The sequence below is a fragment of the Fomitiporia mediterranea genome (genome assembly GCF_000271605.1).
Source record: "Fomitiporia mediterranea MF3/22 unplaced genomic scaffold FOMMEscaffold_12, whole genome shotgun sequence".
NCBI lineage: Eukaryota > Fungi > Basidiomycota > Agaricomycetes > Hymenochaetales > Hymenochaetaceae > Fomitiporia > Fomitiporia mediterranea.
The window spans coordinates 1,389,006-1,409,745 of NW_006760397.1; the positions used below are offsets into that span (position 1 = coordinate 1,389,006).

General features: G+C 45.1%; 8 protein-coding genes across 8 annotated transcripts; 5 read left to right on the forward strand and 3 right to left on the reverse strand.

Moving 5' to 3' along the window:
• Positions 1-2,994: 2,994 nt before the first annotated feature.
• Positions 2,995-3,671, forward strand: FOMMEDRAFT_160604 (uncharacterized protein; the record flags this gene model as incomplete). The annotated part of the gene is made up of 4 exons (XM_007270264.1): positions 2,995-3,071; positions 3,117-3,257; positions 3,313-3,542; positions 3,592-3,671. The coding sequence occupies 4 exons, from the start codon at positions 2,995-2,997 to the stop codon at positions 3,669-3,671; spliced, it is 528 nt and encodes a 175-aa protein (XP_007270326.1).
• A 499-nt stretch (positions 3,672-4,170) lies between these two features.
• On the reverse strand, positions 4,171-5,783 carry FOMMEDRAFT_128159 (terpenoid cyclases/Protein prenyltransferase). The gene is made up of 8 exons (XM_007270265.1): positions 5,722-5,783; positions 5,511-5,664; positions 5,332-5,448; positions 5,025-5,258; positions 4,828-4,961; positions 4,661-4,759; positions 4,512-4,587; positions 4,171-4,447 (listed from the first exon to the last, which is right to left on the reverse strand). The coding sequence occupies exons 1-8, from the start codon at positions 5,776-5,778 to the stop codon at positions 4,317-4,319; spliced, it is 1,002 nt and encodes a 333-aa protein (XP_007270327.1). The 5' UTR covers positions 5,779-5,783; the 3' UTR covers positions 4,171-4,316.
• Positions 5,784-6,049: 266 nt separating this feature from the next.
• On the reverse strand, positions 6,050-7,222 carry FOMMEDRAFT_160606 (uncharacterized protein; the record flags this gene model as incomplete). The annotated part of the gene is made up of 4 exons (XM_007270266.1): positions 6,050-6,102; positions 6,156-6,547; positions 6,617-7,041; positions 7,106-7,222. The coding sequence occupies 4 exons, from the start codon at positions 7,220-7,222 to the stop codon at positions 6,050-6,052; spliced, it is 987 nt and encodes a 328-aa protein (XP_007270328.1).
• Positions 7,223-7,505: 283 nt separating this feature from the next.
• FOMMEDRAFT_170463 (histone-fold-containing protein) lies at positions 7,506-8,562 on the forward strand (the record flags this gene model as incomplete). The annotated part of the gene is made up of 5 exons (XM_007270267.1): positions 7,506-7,677; positions 7,753-7,831; positions 7,886-7,892; positions 7,945-8,063; positions 8,114-8,562. The coding sequence occupies exons 1-5, from the start codon at positions 7,549-7,551 to the stop codon at positions 8,560-8,562; spliced, it is 783 nt and encodes a 260-aa protein (XP_007270329.1). The 5' UTR covers positions 7,506-7,548.
• A 489-nt stretch (positions 8,563-9,051) lies between these two features.
• FOMMEDRAFT_34761 (uncharacterized protein) lies at positions 9,052-9,579 on the reverse strand (the record flags this gene model as incomplete). The annotated part of the gene is made up of 1 exon (XM_007270139.1): positions 9,052-9,579. A coding segment is annotated over one exon (528 nt), but the record flags the coding sequence as incomplete, so codon positions are not given.
• Positions 9,580-11,770: 2,191 nt separating this feature from the next.
• FOMMEDRAFT_142765 (uncharacterized protein) lies at positions 11,771-14,159 on the forward strand. Its single transcript, XM_007270268.1, has 5 exons — positions 11,771-11,884; positions 11,946-12,376; positions 12,439-12,649; positions 12,705-13,586; positions 13,667-14,159. The coding sequence occupies exons 1-5, from the start codon at positions 11,804-11,806 to the stop codon at positions 13,718-13,720; spliced, it is 1,659 nt and encodes a 552-aa protein (XP_007270330.1). The 5' UTR covers positions 11,771-11,803; the 3' UTR covers positions 13,721-14,159.
• A 1,136-nt stretch (positions 14,160-15,295) lies between these two features.
• On the forward strand, positions 15,296-18,421 carry FOMMEDRAFT_170465 (uncharacterized protein; the record flags this gene model as incomplete). Its single annotated transcript, XM_007270269.1, has 3 exons — positions 15,296-15,484; positions 15,552-15,611; positions 15,675-18,421. The coding sequence occupies 3 exons, from the start codon at positions 15,296-15,298 to the stop codon at positions 18,192-18,194; spliced, it is 2,769 nt and encodes a 922-aa protein (XP_007270331.1). The 3' UTR covers positions 18,195-18,421.
• A 220-nt stretch (positions 18,422-18,641) lies between these two features.
• Positions 18,642-19,741, forward strand: FOMMEDRAFT_170466 (uncharacterized protein; the record flags this gene model as incomplete). Its single annotated transcript, XM_007270270.1, has 5 exons — positions 18,642-18,785; positions 18,862-19,190; positions 19,256-19,306; positions 19,360-19,413; positions 19,476-19,741. 5 exons carry the CDS (start codon positions 18,642-18,644, stop codon positions 19,534-19,536), a joined length of 639 nt encoding a protein of 212 aa, XP_007270332.1. The 3' UTR covers positions 19,537-19,741.
• Positions 19,742-20,740: the final 999 nt, after the last annotated feature.

Sequence of the window (20,740 nt, forward strand, 5' to 3'; positions counted from 1 at the left end):
GAGTACTCTTGTGTAGTTTAGTATATATAGGTGTACAAGATCAGACTAGTCCTGTAGTCTTGATCTTGTCTACTCCAGGTAGTCCTGTACTCTTAGGCTCACTCTATATACTCTACTCTTGTCTCACTCTCTCTCTCTGCCTGTTCCACAAGTTCCAACTATGTTCCAGTGCTCATGTTCTGTATTTCTGTTGTGTAGGATAGTTGTAGCCTGGGTCCCCTTGCTAAGCCTTCAGGTCCCCTCTACACTGTCACTGACAACCACAAGGGTTGCCAGAAATTGGCCTGTGGAAAACTCAAATGTATTAGTCATACATAATATTATGTCAGTAGATAAATTAAGAAAAAATGCCTCAACCTGACAAAAAGCAAGGAAAATAGATAGTTTGAGAGTGTATATACTCTATGTCTGTCATTTTATTAGGTCAACATCTTCTACTTTGCCTGACATTCTTTCAGATACTCCTTCATTTGAAGGAGTACACTCTGATAAAACTAGAGAGGTACAAGTGATAGATGTGGACAATATTTCTAGTACCTCTTTGGATGATTTACAGATTTTGAACAATAATAAAGCCTGGTCAATATAACTGGTTGCCTCTTTCTTTTTATTTCTCTTAGATATATCTATTTATTATATAGGTTTCAACACTGGTAGACTATAAAACACAATATAATTGCTCTCAGCAGTATAACCAATGTCTGAAATTAATATTACACCTAAATTTTCAGCTCAATAGAGGTACAGTACAAAATTCTTAAAAATTTCCTTTTTGGAACATTATAATGATATTACTAATATACTGACTAAGTGTTGTCCACGCGAGGTTTACCACGCCTCCAGAGGCCCAGCAAAATGACCTGTGGAAAACTAGTTTCCCACAGGCTCTCGGGAGTTTCCACTCGTACTCTAGTCAAGACTCAAGACTCAAGACGTGTCGACTACGAACACATGCAACGATTCATCATTTGTTTGTTTCACATTGTTCCTCCTCTCTCGAATTTCTTTGTACAGAAAACCATTGAAGCTCTGGTTTAGACAACACTATGAAAAGCCTGTTCTTTAAGTTATCTCACCTAAAGGACCTCCTGTTTCAACACACATCACCCACCAAGCTGTGAGGCGTCTTGTCATATTCTGACCAATCCCGAAACCTAGGTAGATGCATTTTCCTATTATTATCAGGTTCGGATCCAATGTCTCATATCATGGCCTTTTGACATGGAAAACTGAGATTGAACAATGATTGATAGGTTGCATGGTGATTCAGACAGTGATACCCATTCATTAGCATAGAGGGCTGTGCACGGAGCAAAACAAGGAAAGGAGTCTCTAATGGAGTGTTTGTACAGTGAAAATAATTTTGTCTCCCAAACTTTGTGTTCGCTTGCTCACCTCAGTTGGCCTTCTTAGAAGACACCAGTAGCAACGGTACAGCAATGCCCTTAGACCTATTGTTGACTTCAGTTCCCTTTGATTATCAGCGTCACAACGTTCTATGTGGCAATGGAGTAGGTTGGACAGCGGTTGATAATGGTTGTCTGCTACAGACTCTTGATTGAAACGCTCGGGTTTCTCGAATGATGAGTGATCTTCCATATTCACAACATGTGAAGCCAGTGGTCTAAGCGGCTGGGCTTGATGATCTTTCCATACCTTACTGCATAGCCTCAGATGAGTTGTTTGTGGAGTTGTGACTGAATAGTTTGTGTTGCAAGCTTGTCTTATTCGTCAGGCTATTTGGGGGCAGACTTGCTTTTCTCGCAGTCGTAAACTCTTTCTTCCATCAAGCTGTCAAAGGCGAATCAAGACACTTCTGACGTGATGGTTTCCTATTGGTTTGTACTATAAGTTGGAAGCTCAATCGTGTTTTGAAAAGTACCCGACCCACTCCCTTCTGCTCAAGCAATCATCTGGGAATATGCACTCCCTTACAATGTCACTTTCAGCCAAGGACAGCTCAGAGTCTCCCAATCCTACTTTTATACAGGGAGTTGTCTCAAGTGTCATGATTGAACAGTATTGGCAGTTTGCAACCGTGGCCCTTTTAGTGTATGATGCAGGTTTGTACGTCCGAGTAATCCTCCTGCTACATATTTACCGGTTTTCCAGTGATTACAATGGACAGAGAGGTGCGTTCTGTCTTTTATTATTAATTATTTTACAAAATAGTGATGATAACAATCTGATAGATCGAATTCTTCTGGGTATTGTTTCGATTTCATCCGTTCATCCGGTAAACACAATTGAATGACATGAGTTGTAGGGAAGCTCACCTCAGAAGCCTGTCAATAATGCTTACTTTCTGGTATACTACTGGTACTTCTAGCTTCCTCGTCAATACTGTGCTAAAGTAGAGCTAGAATCGATACACTGGTATTTTCGGAGCAATAGCATTTGTATTTAGTAAGTATTAGGAATACTGGTGCATGTTGTTTCATGTTACTTATGTCACCTCTAGCAGGAGTAAAGAACGTAACTCTAGAGATGTAGGTTGAGATATTTCCAATGTGTGTGCGTTGTAACTTCTACATTGAAGTATTTAGATGTAAGCAATGTCTTTGCGACCTTTTCTTGGCGTTGACGTCCTCCAGGCAAATTCTCTGGATGGTCAACCAATGTGTCTAGTAGGTGTATCGACTATTCTTCCTCTCTCTCTGTGCTGACAAGTCTTCTAGACTGGATTACCATAGTGTTGATTGACTGTAATTTTACTCTGTATCACATTGTTTAACTCTCCCTAATTGCTAGCCTATAGATATTCTTATGATTCGAGTCCTTGCTCTTTATTCACATCGTATGTGGAGGAGTCCAAAAGTCCCGCTACATGCTAACTGCACAACAGCAAAACACCTATCAACATGTCTCCTGATCCTTCTCGGGTTAGAAGCAGCTACAAAGCTTGGTTTAATGGTTTATGGTACATTGGATGAGCAGGGTGAGTTGGTCTCATTCGGTTGAGAATCAGAACTCATACCAGGCTCAGTAACCTCCATGCCACTAACGGAGGGTGCTTCAGTTTGTGGCTACAATATTAACGACAACATTTTGAGACTAGCGATTATTGACTGGTACGCAGGTTCTCGGCACGCCGGATATTGACTAACATAACAAAGGTCAATTCCGATGGTGTATGGATTGATCCTTATGGTACTCGCATTATATAAAGCAGCAGAATACTGGAAAATGTCAACGGGGTTCGGGGGTTTCAAACTCGTAGAGATTCTTATCTGTGATCAGATAATATACTTCCTTATGTAGGTTATAGAGATACAACGACTGTAATGGATGCTGATTGTTGTTGTGTTCTAGGGTAATAATGTGTTGTGTTTTCAATACTTTGAGCAACAAGGTGCGTGTCGACAACAACAATTTAGCAGCTATCATTGAGCAAGCTGGGAACCCGTCGTTCTTATGTATTTTGGGGAGCCGTCTACTCTTCAATATGAAGGAAGCTGGAAAGCTAGGGGTAAACGAGGGTACAAACTACCGAACGAAATCTATGAGTACCATTGAATTTGAGCAACCAGCTGGGAGTGAAGGTATGTTTCAGTTTGTTCCTAACGAGTTGCGTGTTAAACGCGAAGATAGAGACTTCCACCAGCGACGTCGGAGTTGCTGCAGAAGACAGTGGCTCTACTGGCTCCGTGTCGCAGGATTCCTCTGTCTGAATGTCGGCGACAAACTTATTGATCAGCCATAAACACTCGGGATTTGTTTCCATGTCACCTTATATATATCTGAATCCTTTTGTTGTCTTGCTGTCTGCACTTGATTTGCTTCGATTTTGTTGCGTTGGTACACTAGAGAAATATTGGTAACGTGAAGCACCTTGAAAGGGACAGTTTTCAACCAGACATCCTGACTAGACGTGTCTGTAAACACTGGAAACGTTGACGTGTGGTATGATGCTTCATAGCTTCTGATTGGGATTACAGTAAGCCATGTAAAGCAACTCCTCGCTTCAATATCAAACCTGTTCTAGACTCGATCTTTAACAGTCAACGTTTTGTCAAGGAAAACAGGAATGATCCACAATTGGGACTTGAGGTAGAGACAGTTGATGTAATAGAGTAGAGCTATCCAGCTTGCGTTTCAAGGTTTCGTCTGCTTCTCCCTAGCTTTACAAGAACACTCGTTGTTTATTTGATCTTATCACCAGTCGCGAAACACAGGTTGGACTTCAGTGAATAATTTACATGTGCATTTATAGCTTCGTTATATGCACCAGTGTTAATTGGAATAACGTACATCTATTATACAGACTGCACGAGTACGTACAGCCATGCGTCTAAGTATTCTGTATTGCAGCATCGTCATGGCCATGTCTCTCTCCTCGGCAACGCTTTCCACGCTTTTCGCAGTTTAAGCTTCTCGGTGACGCGTGCTGGCATGCAGTACACCGGGTCGAGATCTTCTAGATTCGGGTAGCCGAGTAATGAGAGACCTAAGATGCGATATTTCGGTCAGTCCAATCGGTTTCAATTCAAATAAGGTTGAGAGAATCGAACCTGCGACGCCAAAGTGCGTATGAAAGACGTCTACAGCGTTATTCGGTCGATCGGCGATCCCACCTTCCTCTGGGTCCTGAAGAAGGGAGAGACGTGAATTAATGTCCGTAATTAAGACAACTCAGTGTAATGTAGGATAAAGAACGAACTTGCGCGGAAAGGATAAAAGAGACGAGTTTCTCAGCATTTATCCAATGTAGCTTGTTCAGTGTTGACAGGGCTGAGAGAACCCAGAAACTATAGCATACCTATTATTCCATATAGAAGTCAGTATATTCAACATCCGTAGCAGTAGGGTAATTAAAACTTTTCTCACATCTTCCAACTTTTCAGGCCGACCGTTTAATCCACCGCAGGGCAGTTGACGTTCAGCGAGCCACCAGGCAAGCGTATCTACGTCGACTAGATCTAGCCGATCTAGAATGGCAAGCGCACTGACACAGACGAATACTAAACCAATAAGAACGTCAAGGGTTCATAATACGGTATGATGTAAATGGTTATTGTACATACCTTGTCCAGCATGGCTCTCCGCACCAGGCGACGTTCCGAACCCTCCATCGAAGTTCCTACATTGCACGATATGCGCTATTGCACGTTCTCGTCGATCAGATCCGTCTTTATCGAGTGTAGAAAGTTGTCCTAGTAATGATAATGCGTTGACGGCGCAATAGAGAAATCGCGTGTCTGTCTCTCCGAATCTGTCTCCTGCGAACGCGCCGGAGGGAAGTTGAAGTGATAACAAAACTATTTTCCGGAGATATCAGAAACTATGGTGACCAACGACCTTGGAGGTGATATCTGGAATAGGGATACGCACAGTTTGTGACACGTTCGACGTCAATCTTGTCAAGCGCATCTTGAGTTGCGAGTATTTGGATTGCACTTAATGTTGGGTGAACGTGCGCGTCATGTCCTGGATATGCACCAAACGCGCCTACATCGGTCGACACGCATATCAGTATATTTCCATACATTTCAGATATTGCATCACTATACCAGCTTCTTCATCCCAGCAGCTCGTGACAAAATCAATCATTTCGTCTCTCGGTAGCGCGTCCTGGTGTCCCATAATGCATAACGCTGTAAGGCCCCAGTAGATGCCATTGAGACGGAGATGCGTCGTCATGTGGTAAGCGAGGTCATCTTTGTGCTATACGCTGGCTAAGTATGAATGGTTATTCGCCCATAATTAATGGCATTTTCTCACTGTATCGAGAGATTGAATATATTTAACGTGCAGAGGGACGAGTAACGTGTCCGCCATGGTCGTAGTGGTGAGAGGAGAGTACGGCACGTGCTCTGTCGAGATCGACGCGGATTTCCATTTCATAACCTTTATTTATCAAGTAATTATACTTTGGTTCGGCACAGCATTCCCTGACATTGCATAACTAAAGTACAGAAAATTAAACACAAGTATCATTCGAGAGCTCTACTATGTATAGATGCCACAGCGAAGGCTCAAACATTGTATTGTCCCGTGGTAGAATCCGTCAAGCAATGGATCGACAAAAGTTAATGTGTGCTGAAATGATTCATAAATACGCGTTGTAGTCCGTCTCCGTTAATCTATATGCCCAATGCTGCACTGAAAGCTGCCGTTATTTACATCCGATATATTGTATTGAAGAAAAAACTTACGTGTTTGTCTCAAGATCGGCGAAACAATTTCGTCATCCCACGACGCGCCCTTCTCCACGATTTTCTTCACTAAACTACGTTTGAACCGTCCAGACGACCCACACACTCCAAGCCATCGCTTAATCTGCCGCGCATCGTCCGCCGTTCGTCGGCCGAGATAGAACCGAGCGTACCATTGAAACCACCCGCGAGGATCTTGTGAGTGAACCCAGCCGGCTTTCTCCCAATCGCTAAGTGTCTGACCTGCTTTTACGCGATAACGGTTTACGAGTGGATTGTATTCTTCTGAGGTTAGGTATGTGTTGATGTCGAGGTTTGCGTACCAGGATTCGGGAAATTCGGTGTAGTCGCTTTCTGGGAGGGTTTGTTTGGTGACTGACGAATAGTGGCGTCTGTTGTGGTAAACAATAAAAAGAACGTGATCAACTAATGTCGTGGAGTACGGCTTCAGATGTACTTACCGAAAAGCTGTCCCACCAAATGAGCCGGCGCGCATTACCTCCTCCGGAGTCATGTTGGGTGTAAAATGTGGCGCATCTGAAAATCTGATAGTCCTGTCCGCGTCCCTTGTAGGCAACGGTGCACGGTAATCTGGGTCAAATTCTTCCTCGTGTTCGCCTTCCTCATTCTCAGGAATTGGTGGCGGTGATACCCGCTTCAAGGCAACGACAGGTTTTCTGGGTGATCTTCTTGACTGGTGACCGAGGAAGTCAATGGGATCTGAGCTCATTGAAGGAGAAGTGGCGGCATCGCTCCCTGGACCGGAAGCTGAAAGGCGAGCTGACTTTCTCCGGGGAGCAATGACTGTTGTAGATGGGCGTGCGCGTTTCTTTTGTGTAGACTGTATTCTACTGTTCTCCTTTGCAGCTTCTTTGGTTTTGGCTTCCTACAACCATGCAGACACGTAAGTCATTATGTGTTGATACATAAAAATATGAAAGACTGAGTACTTCTTTCGCTTTAGACGGCGCCACCTCCGCTTTGAATATTCCTAATTTCTTGAGTAATGCTTGATTGCGCTCTATGTTCTGGAGTCGCTCAATTTCATATTCTGTGAGGCGGGGCATATTGCAAAATCAGAGAACAAGACTTGTTCGGGATTTCTATATTGTCTATTGTAAGAATTTGTTAACAGGTAGCAGATACTGTAGGGATGTCGCGGATAGTCACCTTATGACGGAAGTTGCAAGGCAAGCGGACACTGAACACAGAACAGAAAGTGGCGCTTTACGCACACGTGATTCGCTATTATCAATTCCCACGGATTCACGCGTCTCGTGACCGTCAGCGTGACATCTCGCGTCTCCTGCCAGTGCCTCACTTCGTCTTGTTCAAACCGAATCATCAGTTCTTCCACTGCACAAAAGCATCAAAACGATCTTACACACAGAAAATGCCACCGGCGAAGAAAGATCCACCCACGGTTGCGGAATCAGTACGAGCGCAGCAGGATGCCGTGTCAGAGGGAATTGATTATTATGAGTTACCTAAAGCGCTGGTCCAGCGAATAGCAAAGAGCTCGGTGCGCCACACAGATATGTGCTTTTACGAGACCTATTAATGGCAACTTATCGTCCTTGAATGTGTGTACGTATAGATCCCGGAGAACTCCAAACTGCAGAAGGAAACGGTTACTGCGCTGCAGAAGGGATCAACTGTATTTATAAATTATCTTGGTACGTTTTAGACTTCGCCTTTCTTGTAGCATGACTCTTACACAATTCTGACAGCTGCAACGTGAGCCTAAAACGTACCAATTAATCGTCTCAAATCTGACATCCCGTAATAGTGCACATGACATCGCGACTTCGCGACAGCATAAATCCGTGTCGGCATCTGATGTTCTCAAAGCGCTTGAAGTCATTCAATTTGGTGACATGGTCGAGCCATTGCAACATGAGCTACAGAGTGTGTTTCCTTTTTCTATGATTCCTGTCTTGACTTAATAATTCCTTAAGTTTTCCGAGAAAACGCAAAGAATCCGAAGAAAAGTGCGAGTGCAAACAAAGCAGCAAACGCATCAGGAACAGGAGACAGTGTATCAGGACGCTCAAAGCCATCGACTTCAAAGGGGAAGGGTAAACCGGAGGCGGGCCATGGGCCTTCACCCCTGTCTAATTCTGTCTCAGCCGCAGACGTCGCTGTCGGTGCTTCAAACACAGATATGAACATTAGTGGTGAGAACGAAGGGCGAGAGGTGGAAGATGAAGATGGAGATGATGAAGGCGAGGGTGAAGGTGCGGAAGAAGAGGAGGACGAGCTCATTGATGATGTTGAGATTGAGGAAGATAATTTCGACTCGGGCGAAGAACAGGAAGAACCTGTTGATCGGATGGCTGTTGATGAAGAGGAGGTGAAGCAGGATGTGAAAGCTGCAGACCTTGGTGATCCTGTTGTTGCCGAATAGGGGTCTGTTATCGCATGCTACTGCCTCTCTTCGTTCTGTGTCTTTGTTTGTTTGTTTTTGTATTAATCATTCTATTCAATGTCCTGTCTCTCATTGCTTTCGTGAACCTCATCCTTCTGATCAGTCACAAGTAACTTATGTCACTACATTCAGTGAGTCAGTTCTCTTCAGTATTCTCTAATGATTGCTGACATACTACTTTACATTGTGGACTACCAGTCGTCTCACACCCACATCAATGTGCAATAACGCAATATTATTGCCAGTACTATCTGAAGGTTTCAAAAGTGTTATACAAGTCAATACATGAAAAGTTGCATTAACGCTACAAGTGAGGAAGGCAAGTCAACTAGAAAACATAAGAAGTGACATGAAATGTGAGTAAATCGTAGTGTTTCAAGGAATCTTACAAAAGTCAGACTTCAGGAAAACGACCAGTAGGAAGAAATACATTGTATACGTGAAGAAGAGCCAGCCCGTACAGATATCGTGACTCGGAACTGTAGATGTAGGAAGGCCCAATTCCTTCCACACTTTGTAACCACCAATAATGTCGGTCGCATTCAGTAATCCAATATCATGCAGTGTCGCTGCTGCAAGCGACGATGCGAAGCCGTCTTGGTCGAACAGGATAATGCGAACGTCATATCGATTCACAAATATACGTCCTGTCTCAGACTGTGGATCAAATGTCGACTCCAGAGAAACTCGATCAATGTGTAATGCATCGGGTATAATGCCCTGTTCAGCACGCTGTGCATCACTGCGAATGTCCACCAGTATGACTGGTGCAGGTGGCGCTGCGTCCTTCATCTCCCAGAGTGCCAAAATAGGTGTGAGGCGACCTATACGTTTTCTCGCTTCTTCGACAAGTTCCCTCGAGCTTCGAGCGCCTGGAGGCCGATTGGGGGTAAGTTGCACATGCTGTTGAGATGTATTCACAATGTCCCATAGCAGAGATCTGTCGTATTTTGTTGATCCGACGTCCTTGACATAGCCTAACCACGTATGGTCTTCCCCCTGTATGCCATTCTCTGAACCCGGCGTGCTCTCGACTAACCAAGGTGCTGGACGAACGCGACCGAGAAACTTCGCATCAACACGTTTGACGGCCTCTTCTAGGAGTGTGGAGGAGGATGCGAGCAGAACAAGTGGCCATTCCTCTTTTTCACGGTGCGGAGGTCCTCTCGCAAGAACAAATAAGAATTCCTCTCCCAGTGCTGTTTTCTCTCCCAACATGTCGGCAATCCTTTCTGCGACATGTGCAAGAAGGGATTCACAGTTCCTGTCCTTTCCCGGAAGGACGAACTCCACTCCAACACGTATATTCGAAGCTGTGAGCTCGGAGGAAGCAAGAGCGCGTCGCGCGACGGAGGACGCTGCGCGCGTTCGCACGTATTCGAGGTGCGTTTCGTCGACGAGTGTACTGTGAGACATTGTCCGACTGACTGGCAGATCGATAACGAAAGAGGTTCTGTACACCGCGCTCCCTCCCCCCGCTCTACGGCCCATCTTTATATTCTTGCTGTGAAGTCCAAATTGGCTTGATTGTTACTTCATGCTTTGAGCTGCCGTTCTGACCTTCCGTACTGCAATCCTGTGCACGATGTTCAAATTGGACCATGTGGTATCTAAGAAGACTTGATTGTGTAGCCTGGATGGCTGAAAATAGTATGATTAGGCGCTGGACCGCGAAACTAGTATCTGGAATTGGCGCTCTCACCACTTTTGGCTTTAAGGTTTGAGATGAATAGAACAAAGCGGAGAACGGTCTCTACGGATGAGTGAATCCTATGATTAGGAAGCCTCGTGGTAGAACCCAATCTCTTTGATGTATGTGTTGTCCGTGGTAAGAAGGACCGGATACTGAGAGATAGGCGCCCAGAAGTTTGCTTAAACTGGAAATGGACTTCTGTATTTGATATTTTGATTACAATGCCTTGTACAAGCAACTGCGTGTACTAGTTGTCTGTAACTCCGCTTTGCCTTGTTATCTGCTGTATTAGCGCTGGAGGACAATACCGTGTATCCAGTTACGTTACTATATGCCTAAATAAACCCAATGTTTGGTCTCCGGCTCCACCCTAGTACAACTCATCCCCCTTACTGAAGCACTATAACTGTTTCTTTGGTCATCCAAGGTATACACTGGCTTTTTTGAAAACTAGCCAGGCGGAGAACCTCCAAATCGGGCAAGTAGTAACCAGTCAACTATCAATTATGGGCATCTTACAGCTATTTATGATTCCTAATTACTTCAAATAATATTATGTCTATCTTTATGAGGATCCCATATTAGATTAGATAAGGAAAGGATGTTGAGTTATCTTGAGACTTAGGACAGGATTGTTCCTATTCATAATGTAGGGTTATTGAATGAGAAATTCTTTCTTAGGGGATTAAGGTTATACTTGCCATGATAGTAGTGTGGAAAGGTTATCTCTCATGCAGATCCTATAATCAGAAGATGCAGTGCTCAACCGATACATATCACACTCAGATTGGTATATAATTTCTTGGGTAATGTATTCGGAACTCTTGTTTGGCGCTCAATGAACATTTCAGAGCCTGCATGTACATATCATCCCTTTTGTCCTTCAAAGCGGGTCTGGAAATGCATAGTTCTGATTTTTAGGGCAATAAGCTACAAGGCACCCGGTGTAGGAATACTCCGAGGATCTCGACTTCCGCTTTCTAGCCTGGATGTGCATTATTTACATCCGTACGGTAAATACATCACGTGCGACGCTAAGACGACGGGAGGATACGATCCCGTCCGGCCATTGCTTCGTTTCTCCCACATTTCTTGGTCCTCTTCTCTCTCTTGCTCGCTCGCTCGTTACTTTCTGCCACCGTCGTCTGCCTCCGTTTTCTTCTTCCACTGTCAGCATTGTCTGCTGTCCGCTGTCTACTGCATGCCGTCCGCGTTGTCTCCACGCTTGTTCTAGCTAGGAAGACACGCTTTAGAACACTCTCGGCTGCTTTACCTTGCAGTATTCCTGCTGTACAGTCTCCTTCTCCTTCTCATCCGGTGAGGTCGCCTTATCGTGTGCCGCGTACACATGGCTTTTGACACACTGTATCACCAGCTGATGCGGATCGTGATGTTCATCATCTCTTAGGTCCTTACTCGCACCGCCTCTTATAAAACCCACACATGTCCTCCACTAAATCTTCAAATCCGTTCTCACCGTTGTACCTCATGGAACTGCACACATTCTTGCACACATCGGCCTTCGGCATGCACCCCTACGTGCCCTTCGAAATCGTCATCTCAATACTCTCAAACCTCGACTGGCGGACTCTTGTCCGTTGTTCAGCCGTACGTCCCCGTGTAGCCCTGGTACTTTTGTTCCCACATATGCACTCACACGGCTTGTCAGGTATGCCGTTTCTGGCAGCACGTCGTCCGCGATACGCTTTCCTTGCAATACAAGATTGAACTGGGCGCAAACGGACTCGTCGATGGTCCCGCTAGCAAACTAACTATTCCGGAACGTCTGCATCTTCTACGCGAACGGAAGCACGCATGGGATACACTTGGATTCCGACGCTGTAGTGTTATTCCGACTCCGGGAGAATGCCACGCATATGAACTTGTTGGCGGCGTTTTCGCAAAGGCAATGAACCCGTATAACGACGTAGGATCTGCATTTGCGCTAAACCCCGGATCGCGTCACTTCACTTTCCTAAGTCTTCCCGGCAAGGGTAGAGAGCCGGATATGATTGTGTGGAACGATGCAGGTATACTCTGTCGTGATTTTGGAGTCGACCCAACGCAGGACCTGATTGCGCTGGTCGAGCAACCTGATGCGTGAGTGTTCCGTTGTGGTAGGACTTGTTACTGTTGGCCTAAAACAGGATATTTTTATGCAGTCATAAACCTTCCATAACCGTCCACTTACGAACAATTCCGCTGAACGAGAGACACCCAGCAGCAGCTGTCCCGATACTCTCGCAGCCTATGCGATCCTCCTTTGATGGCGCGGAAATCCAGATCTGCGACGACATTATCGCGATCCTAGTTCGGGTCCACAGTATTCCGCGCTTGGTCATCTGGCAGTGGACATCGGGAAAATTGCTGGTCGTAAGTCATTTTCCCATGATCTGTGCGAATCTATGGTTACTGACACGGTCACCAGTCCGAAACTTTTTGTTCACAAAGTCTGCGCTCCATGGACGATTTCTCGTTACTTTCGAACTATGCGTTTATGATGACGAGTCGATTCCCTCAAGGATCTATCAAAGTGTACACTTTCCGGACACCAAATGGACGTGAGCCACTCTGCGGGCCCGCCAAGTTATCTGACTTGAGATGTACAACTCTTTACCTTCCTCCTCTCCAACCAAACAATCATTATGCGGAACTTTCTACTCATACCTCCCCGTTCACTGCTCGCATACCTGCTGGGGTACCGTTTGCTACCTCGGAGGATGTCCGTGTACATGTGATGAGTGTCCTGACACAGCCAACGCAACCGCCGCATTCATCCTCTGACTCGGAGCTCGGAAATACCGCCACAGGACATGCAGCGAGTTTCGTCGTGGTGATGCTCAACCGTGCATTGCTAAAATATGCAGATCGCAATTTAGCTTCTTCTGAGTCCGGCTATCAAAAGAACGTAGATATGAGCTGGGATGAATGGGGTCCACGGAACACACGTTGGTTCTCTGAAAGAAGCACACATGCGTGGCAACGCTACGTGCACGGCTCGCGGATTGTTCGGACTCTTCACAATGCCTGGCCGAGTACGCGATGCCGAATGCAAGTGATGGACTTTTGTGTACATCCTTTACATCCACGGGCGGCAGACGACCAAGCGATGGAGGATATGGACGCGGCGGAGCCGGACGTCCCATATACCCATCGACTTGTCACGAAGCCGTCAGTCATGCGTGATAGGACGGTGTTCCGTGGTGGAGGGGTTGAGAGCCGACTGCCGTATAGGGAGGTTACGTTGAAGAAGGAGCTCGGACCGTATTCTGGGTTTATGATTGATGAAGAGAGAGTTATTGGATTGTCGGTATGTTATGCCGCAGTCTTCGCTTCTTTTTTTCTTCTACATGTTCTGAGGATTGTGACTGACGGGTTTGTTGGTGATAGGCTATGGCATTTGCTAATGGAGACATGAAGCAGGTTGACGTGTTTACATTCTGATCGACTAGACTTACCACCTTCGCTTTTTATCGTTTTCGTTCTTTCTCAAATCTCACCGCGGATCAGGAAAAAGGAGAAGTTATTCGTTTCGTTCTATCCAAAACTGACGATCGTCGTTCTGACTTTCTTTCGAAAAATGACCGTTTCCACAAGAACTCCATGCTACCGCTACGTCAACCGTTCCTTAAATTGAGCTTCAGGACGTCGTGATTTCTCCAACCACGCTATTCATTTCTCTTCGTTTTCGCGGATCGGAATGCTATATTAACCTATTCAGTACTTTTTTATATTATACCCTCAAAGTTAATATTTATCCCTGCTTCACAAGCTCATTACTTCTCTTACTTATTCCTCCGTCGTGCGTTCTACCAGCTGTTCGTTCGTTCGTTCGTTAGTGATCAAAATTATTGTAGATGAATGTTATTATTCTCGGACCCTGGACCAATGTTAAATGTAGGTGTACAAAGAAGTTTTAATTTAGACGTGTGCGTGTTACGTTATGGAAGGGTTGTAGTCGTTCTGTGTAGTGTTCAACCTTCAATCAAATGAACTCGTCTACATAGGAATCAAGGTAGAGTGCAGTTAGTTATTTTGCGTAATTGGTAAGGATGTGAAAGGTGATTATGAGACCGTATAAAGGCAAATGCTTTGGTTGAATTTGAAAGTCGATTGTTCTACTTTGTGTGGTGGTGGTGGTGGTCGCAGAGACGTGTGGGTACCACCACAAATATAACGGAAACAAATCATTGACATAACCACAACACTGGTATCTGCTGCATTTCCTGACAAGCTGGATCTACAGTATCCTGTAGACGTGCCTATCCAGCTCGACATTAACGGGTATTACCAGCCTCTCACCGCCTAGATACAGGCCTTTCCTGGATCGTTGAGTTGAAATGTAAGGATAAGTAATAAAGTATGCTATACTTTCCTTCTTCGGAGTACAAACAAACAAGCTTACGTAATTCTGAGAACAAAACCAAAGTTTGGTCTGTGTGTGGTAGCCGTTTCCTTTGATCTGGGGGAGGTCAGTAGCCAAAACAAGGTTGTGATAAAGAAGATTTCTTTTTGGGACCACAGATGGGGGCTTTTATAACCAGGGGTGATATGTGATATGAAGTTCTTTACCTTTCTTCTGTTTGTTTGTTGTTCACCCTCTCCTCCTCGGCGGCTCTGGGATTCATCTCCTGCCTACCTGTTTGCTTCCTGCTATCTGATAAATTTCTGGTTATTGATATTATAAATTGAGGATTGAGATCGGTCGTCGTTTCTATGAGATGGTACGAGTTTGAGTTTTCAATTATGAATGGATATCTATCTTGAATGAAGATGAGGAAGAATGAGCTGACAGATTTGGAATTTTTGGATATACAGTGAAACCTCTCATTAAGCATTGCCCTTGGTGGACATAAAAAGTAATGCTTATTGAGAGGTTATGCTTTTTTGCAAGTAATATTCAGTGTCTACAAGGGTTATGGTAGACTTGAAATGTCATGCTTAATAAGAGGTTATGCTTAATGAGAGTAATGCTTAATGAGAGGTTTCACTGTATAGAACGAGCCACTTGTTACTTTTATGTATCGTCTGGTGGCCTTTCCCGTTCGAGTGATCGTGGCTGCGATTCGTTGTTCGACTTTTTGTGAAACTCCGCGGCAATACCCTGAGCCACTCAACGACGACCCTACGCCTCCGGGAGGTATGCCTGACATACCCACCAACATGGGCTACAAAGAGAGGCCGAAACGAAAGAAATGTGAACAAGAGGTACGATACTTTAATGTGATTTAGCTTCTTGATTGTCTGAATGAGTAATTTTTTTGGATGGTTGTAGGATGATGAGTATGATAGAGGACCGTTCCATGTTAGCCTTCGTAGGAAGCGAGACACTAAGGTAGTGTACTCTTTTGATATAGCTTTATAGATATGGAATACTTATCTGACGTGAATTCTCTAGCGCAGTCGACGTCGTAAGTCTGAACATCGGATACTTGAGACTCCTAGGCAGAGGACGCCGAAGAACGACATAGACACAACGACCAGCCCCATTGAGCCAGAACCTCTAAAGGCTCAATCTCACAGAGTAGACCTCTGGAACCAACCACAACCACGACCGAAACGAAAAGACTTGTTATCACCCGAACAGCTGTATTGGTTATATAACAGAGCACCGGCTGGTACATTCAGCCCAAAGCGACCAGTACGGCGCAAGATTGCAGAATCGTCTTCATCACCAAAGCAGCAGTCCAACGTTCGTATTGTTGACGCGCATGTCTACTATCAGTGGTTCCATACTGTACGCTGCTGTGTTTTGCAGCACGGTCGATCGGATAATACGCTCCGACATGGTTGTCTTCCTCATCATATCGTTTTCTTGCTCCACTTGAAGTGGATTACGCTAGAGGAATGTCTTGACTGGGCTGAGGGACGAGCGTACGTCGGTGAGGGACTTCTCGAGTTTGCTGAAGACAGTAAGAATGGCGTCGAATGGAGGATCAACGAGAAATCTAGATTACCGAGTGAGGAAGAATTGAGAAGGTATATTAGCAGCTGGACCAAATTTATACCTCCGCCTCACGCTCGGTATGACTGGCAGGCCGATAGTCTGGATCGTAAACGGTATGGACCATTTGGACAGAAATTCTCACTTGCGGGATTCGCGACGACGAAGGAGCTGGTAGATATCGCTGCAAGGATAACGAATGCCGAAGAATGTGCAGACTCAATTTGTCTGCCAGACGAGCTTGCGACCGTGCTTAGACCGCTCATTGAGAGCAAGCGTAAACAAGACGTGGAAGTGCAGGATCCTGTCCCACAACCAGAAGAAGAGCTCTGTCCAGAAGGGAAGCCTTGTCCAGAAGAGGAGCTGTGTCCAGAAGTTGAGGACTCGGAGAACGCCGACAGTGAAGAGGGGGATCCGTGTCCAGAGGAAGAGCCTCGCACTGAAAATGGGTCTTTGGACTGCACAGAAGTTGTTGAGGACTCGGAGAATGCCGACAGTGATACCGCCACCCAATCAATTGAGACATGGGAAGGTCAGCAGGTTGCTGAAAACGGAACGGACCTGAGATCAGACCGCACAGCACCGCCTCCTAGTCCAAAAATGGTACCCGTGATGATCAGTCTGGGCCGAGAGGCTAGTCCAGCGTTATCTGAGGAGACATTGTCTTCCACCCCTCTGAGCACCGTCCTTGATCTTCCCTCCACCAACCCTTGCCCCAGCGAGGAGCAGTCGCAGCCTCCCGAGGACTGCACAAGCGAGGAAAGCAAGGACAGCGATGTCATAGAAGTACCCTTGGAAGATTCAGACATGGAGGACTGTTTCGTTATGCAGCAGCCGACGGAGGCTGTATGGACGGGAGGCCTTGCAGCCATGGACTGCGATTGCGACTGGACTTCGGACCAAAATAATGTCGACGACAAGGACGTTGAAATGGCTCCGATCTCCGCAGTCGATTTCGACGCATCAGACTCTGATCCTCGAAAGATGTCGATTGATTCGATTAACCCGGAGCCTTCTAATATCTGGAATTTCTCCCAGCCCGTCCCATTTAACCTCCCAACTGTCGACGAAGAGATGCAGGATGCAGGACCGATTTATTCGAATCCACACCCTCAGTCCTGGGTCTGGGACAATAAACACCGTACGCAAGATCCTTCAAGCAGCGCTATTGAGATGCAGGATGCAACACACATCACGGCTGAAGCAAGACCTGATATGCAATCTATACATCTTGTCATCTCACTCACACCGCCAACCCCAGCTGCTCCGACGCCCGCTCCTTCTATACAGTTCTTATCTCCAAAACCGAATAACGTCGCACCTACGCAAAGCTCATCTACAGTGCCTGCTGTTAATGTTGTCACTTCTTTACCGGGGAATCGCTCTCAGCCCCGGCAAGGCGTAGTACCTTCTCATCTTGCAACTCCTCCTTCCCCCAAGCCGCCTATACCATCACAGACAGCTGCTGTTGCACCTCGCCGTCAGCGAGCCAACGCTCTACTTGCACCAGTTACGGGAGACATCGATTCAAAGTCCAAGACCCAGGCAAGACGTAACCACCAACGGTCAGCTTCGGCTGACTTTGCACTCGGTATCGGAGCAGTAATTAGGGATGCACACGCGACACTGCCCGACTATGTGAGTGACGATGAACAGGAGAGCTCTTACGCGTCAGCCGGTCCTGGACCCTCATCGTACGCAAAGGCAAAGGGGAAATTAAAGGCCGAACCTTTGTTGCCCACGCCCGAATCATCTCCGCCCAGGAACAATATGGTATCATCGTCCGTCACAGCTGAACCCGAGGAATTTGTTTCCACATACGACAAGCCAAACGCAGATGAGGACGTCCACGGATTAGAACTCGATTACGGCGAGGCGGAAGAGCCGAAGAGCAAGCCCCCATCGAGGTATAGGATTACGTCGCAAGATGTTGATGAATTTTTTGCCAGCGTACTATCGCCTTCGCTGGAATAATATAAATGGGATCTTAAACAGTTCGTGCTTGGAGTCTTCTTCTTAATTCTTAATATTCCGTAATATCCTGCACTTTAACATTGATTTCTTTAGCTTATTTTTTTCATTTGTTATGGATAATACGGTACGCACCACAATATTTACTGTCTGCAATTGCCTTGTATAATTGCTCTGTCACTGTCGTCGATCCTCCATGTACGCTATGTACTTGAATAACTACCTATCCTTATAACCAATCATTACGTGGAATAGCAAGTAGTATGAGTCCTTGAGAAATTAATTGGGTTCGTCGTCGAGAGCGAAGTGGCGAGGTTCTCCGTTAATGAAGCACTAATAAAAAATAAGATTTTTAGGACGACGAGAGCGTGGGACGTACATGCTGTTTATGGAAAACTTGACACGCAAACACGGTCGAGTGCAGCGCGCAGACATTTGAACACAGCGACCATGATACCCTTAACATTACTGGCTTTAATTGCCTCATTTCTGCTACCTGCTGTAGTACGAGGGTCAGCGCTCACGACGGCGATTGCACCTAATGAACGGCTATGCTTCTACGCTGACGTGGACAAGGCAGGCGAAAAGATCGGTGTATGTCCAGCAGTTCCCCTTGCAGCAATACCATACTTATTCTAACTCATGTTCCCTTTTTTTACTTCTCCACTAGTTCTACTTTGCTGTGCAATCCGGAGGCTCATTCGAAATAGACTACGAAGTAAAAGACCCGAATGACAAAGACATCCTCGACGGCAAAGCGGAGCGACAAGGCGATTACGTTCTCACCGCAAACGCAGTTGGAGAGTACTCGTTTTGTTTTACGAATGATATGGGCAACCTTGCGGAGAAGTTCATCGATTTTGATATTATGGTGGAGAGTGAACCGAGACGAGAACCGTCGACGAAGCCGGGTCAGATTTCGGATCACTCGAGTGCACTTGAGGAGAGTATTTTCCGTTTGAACGCACAGCTGTTAAGTGTTAAGCGGACGCAGAAGTTGTGAGTCCCGTCTGTCTGGTGAAGTTGTATGTGGTTCTTTTTTGATATTTATGTGTTTTTTTTAGCTTCCATACGCGTGAAAACCGAGGTTTCTCGATCGTGAAGTCGACACAAAGGTAGTCTTATTGCCCCCATACTTATATTTTTCGTCGTCTAACGAATGGTCCAGCAAGATCTTCTGGTTCGCTATCCTAGAAGTTATGGGTGTTGTAGGCATGGCGATGTACGTAGTTCCAGTTCATTTTTCTATATGGCAACGTTCAGCTCACTATTAAATACGTTTAGTGCACAGGTATACATCCTCCAGACGTTCTTCACTAAAACCGGGAGGAGATACAAAGTATGACGAACGAACCCGGGTCTCCCCTTCTGTCATGTCGATTAGCTTCTTTCTTCATGGAGCTGTTGCTTTTTCGGTTCATAAGTTATGTACTTTACTTCGCCCCCTGTCAGTCACCAGGAAACTTTGCTCGGATTAGTTGTTCTATCCACTTCAGAGAAAATCTTTCGTGATTTACTTCTGTATCAAGACAATTCGGGTTATGTTATCTAAGGTCTCTTTAGTACAAATCAGGAGGTAATTCAAGACAGGTGTATCAACAAGTTTCACAAATTATTGAACGCCCGTGACAAGTAGACCAGCAAGGCGTTCCGTCCAGTCCAAAAATAATACAAGGCCGACAAATTCCGCCTCCAAAAAAAGGACAGAACAGTGACAAGTGAAGCAAAGTTGATTAGTAAGTCGAATATGGAGATTCTAAAAGCTATCTCGTATATATAAAAAACATTGCTGAATACAATATTACATATTACAATGCCCTCTTTTATCCAGAATAGGGATGACAGCCACACAAACAAGCGCCATCAGAACGCCTAAGTCTTTGTCAGCCTTTACTCTAGAGACTGCACTATAGGATGCTGATCAACTGAGTCAACATTCTACTATGTAGCAGACATTAATCACAAAGTAAACAGAGCCAGTACTACAACAATCATCCTCTAGTAAGTTGGAAAACCTTAGACTGTCAATCTTTGTCAGTGACAGTATAGAGGGGACCTGAAGGCTCAGCAAGGGGACCCAGGCTATAACTATCCTACACAACAGAAATACAGAACACAAGCACTGGAACATAGTTGGAACTTGTAGAACAGACAGAGGGAGAGAGTGAGACAAGAATAGAGTATATAGAGTGAGCCTAAGAGTACAGAACTACCTAGAGTAGACAAGATCAAGACTACAGGACTAGTTTGATCTTCATCAGGAAAATGTCACATTTCTTGTAATTTCTTATAGACCTTGTAAAGTAACATGTGTATTGTATATACATTGTAAAGTAATTGTAAGGTTTGTAAATGAATTGTAACATTTAAATAAAACATATTAATGTATATAAAGACTACATAAGTACTAAGGATGAATAAAATCTATTACATGTATTATACTAACTTTGTATGATAACCTAAAGTATTATGCTTGTATTACATTTAAATTATAATACTTAAAAAGAGTTATATTTATAATATAATAATGTAATAATAACTATGTTATC

Bases quoted from the DNA above. Each gene is read 5' to 3' on its own strand.
- FOMMEDRAFT_128159 (XM_007270265.1), bottom strand. From the start codon at position 5,778: ATGGCGGACACGTTACTCGTCCCTCTGCACGTTAAATATATTCAATCT. The intron at 4,962-5,024 runs GTATGTACAATA...TTATTGGTTTAG, and splicing joins GGAGAGCCATGCTGGACAAG to TATTCGTCTGTGTCAGTGCG. The intron at 4,588-4,660 runs GTTCGTTCTTTA...TCCCTTCTTCAG, and splicing joins CTTTTATCCTTTCCGCGCAA to GACCCAGAGGAAGGTGGGAT.
- FOMMEDRAFT_142765 (XM_007270268.1), top strand. From the start codon at position 11,804: ATGCACCCCTACGTGCCCTTCGAAATCGTCATCTCAATACTCTCAAAC. The intron at 12,650-12,704 runs GTAAGTCATTTT...CACGGTCACCAG, and splicing joins CATCGGGAAAATTGCTGGTC to TCCGAAACTTTTTGTTCACA. The intron at 13,587-13,666 runs GTATGTTATGCC...TGTTGGTGATAG, and splicing joins AGAGAGTTATTGGATTGTCG to GCTATGGCATTTGCTAATGG.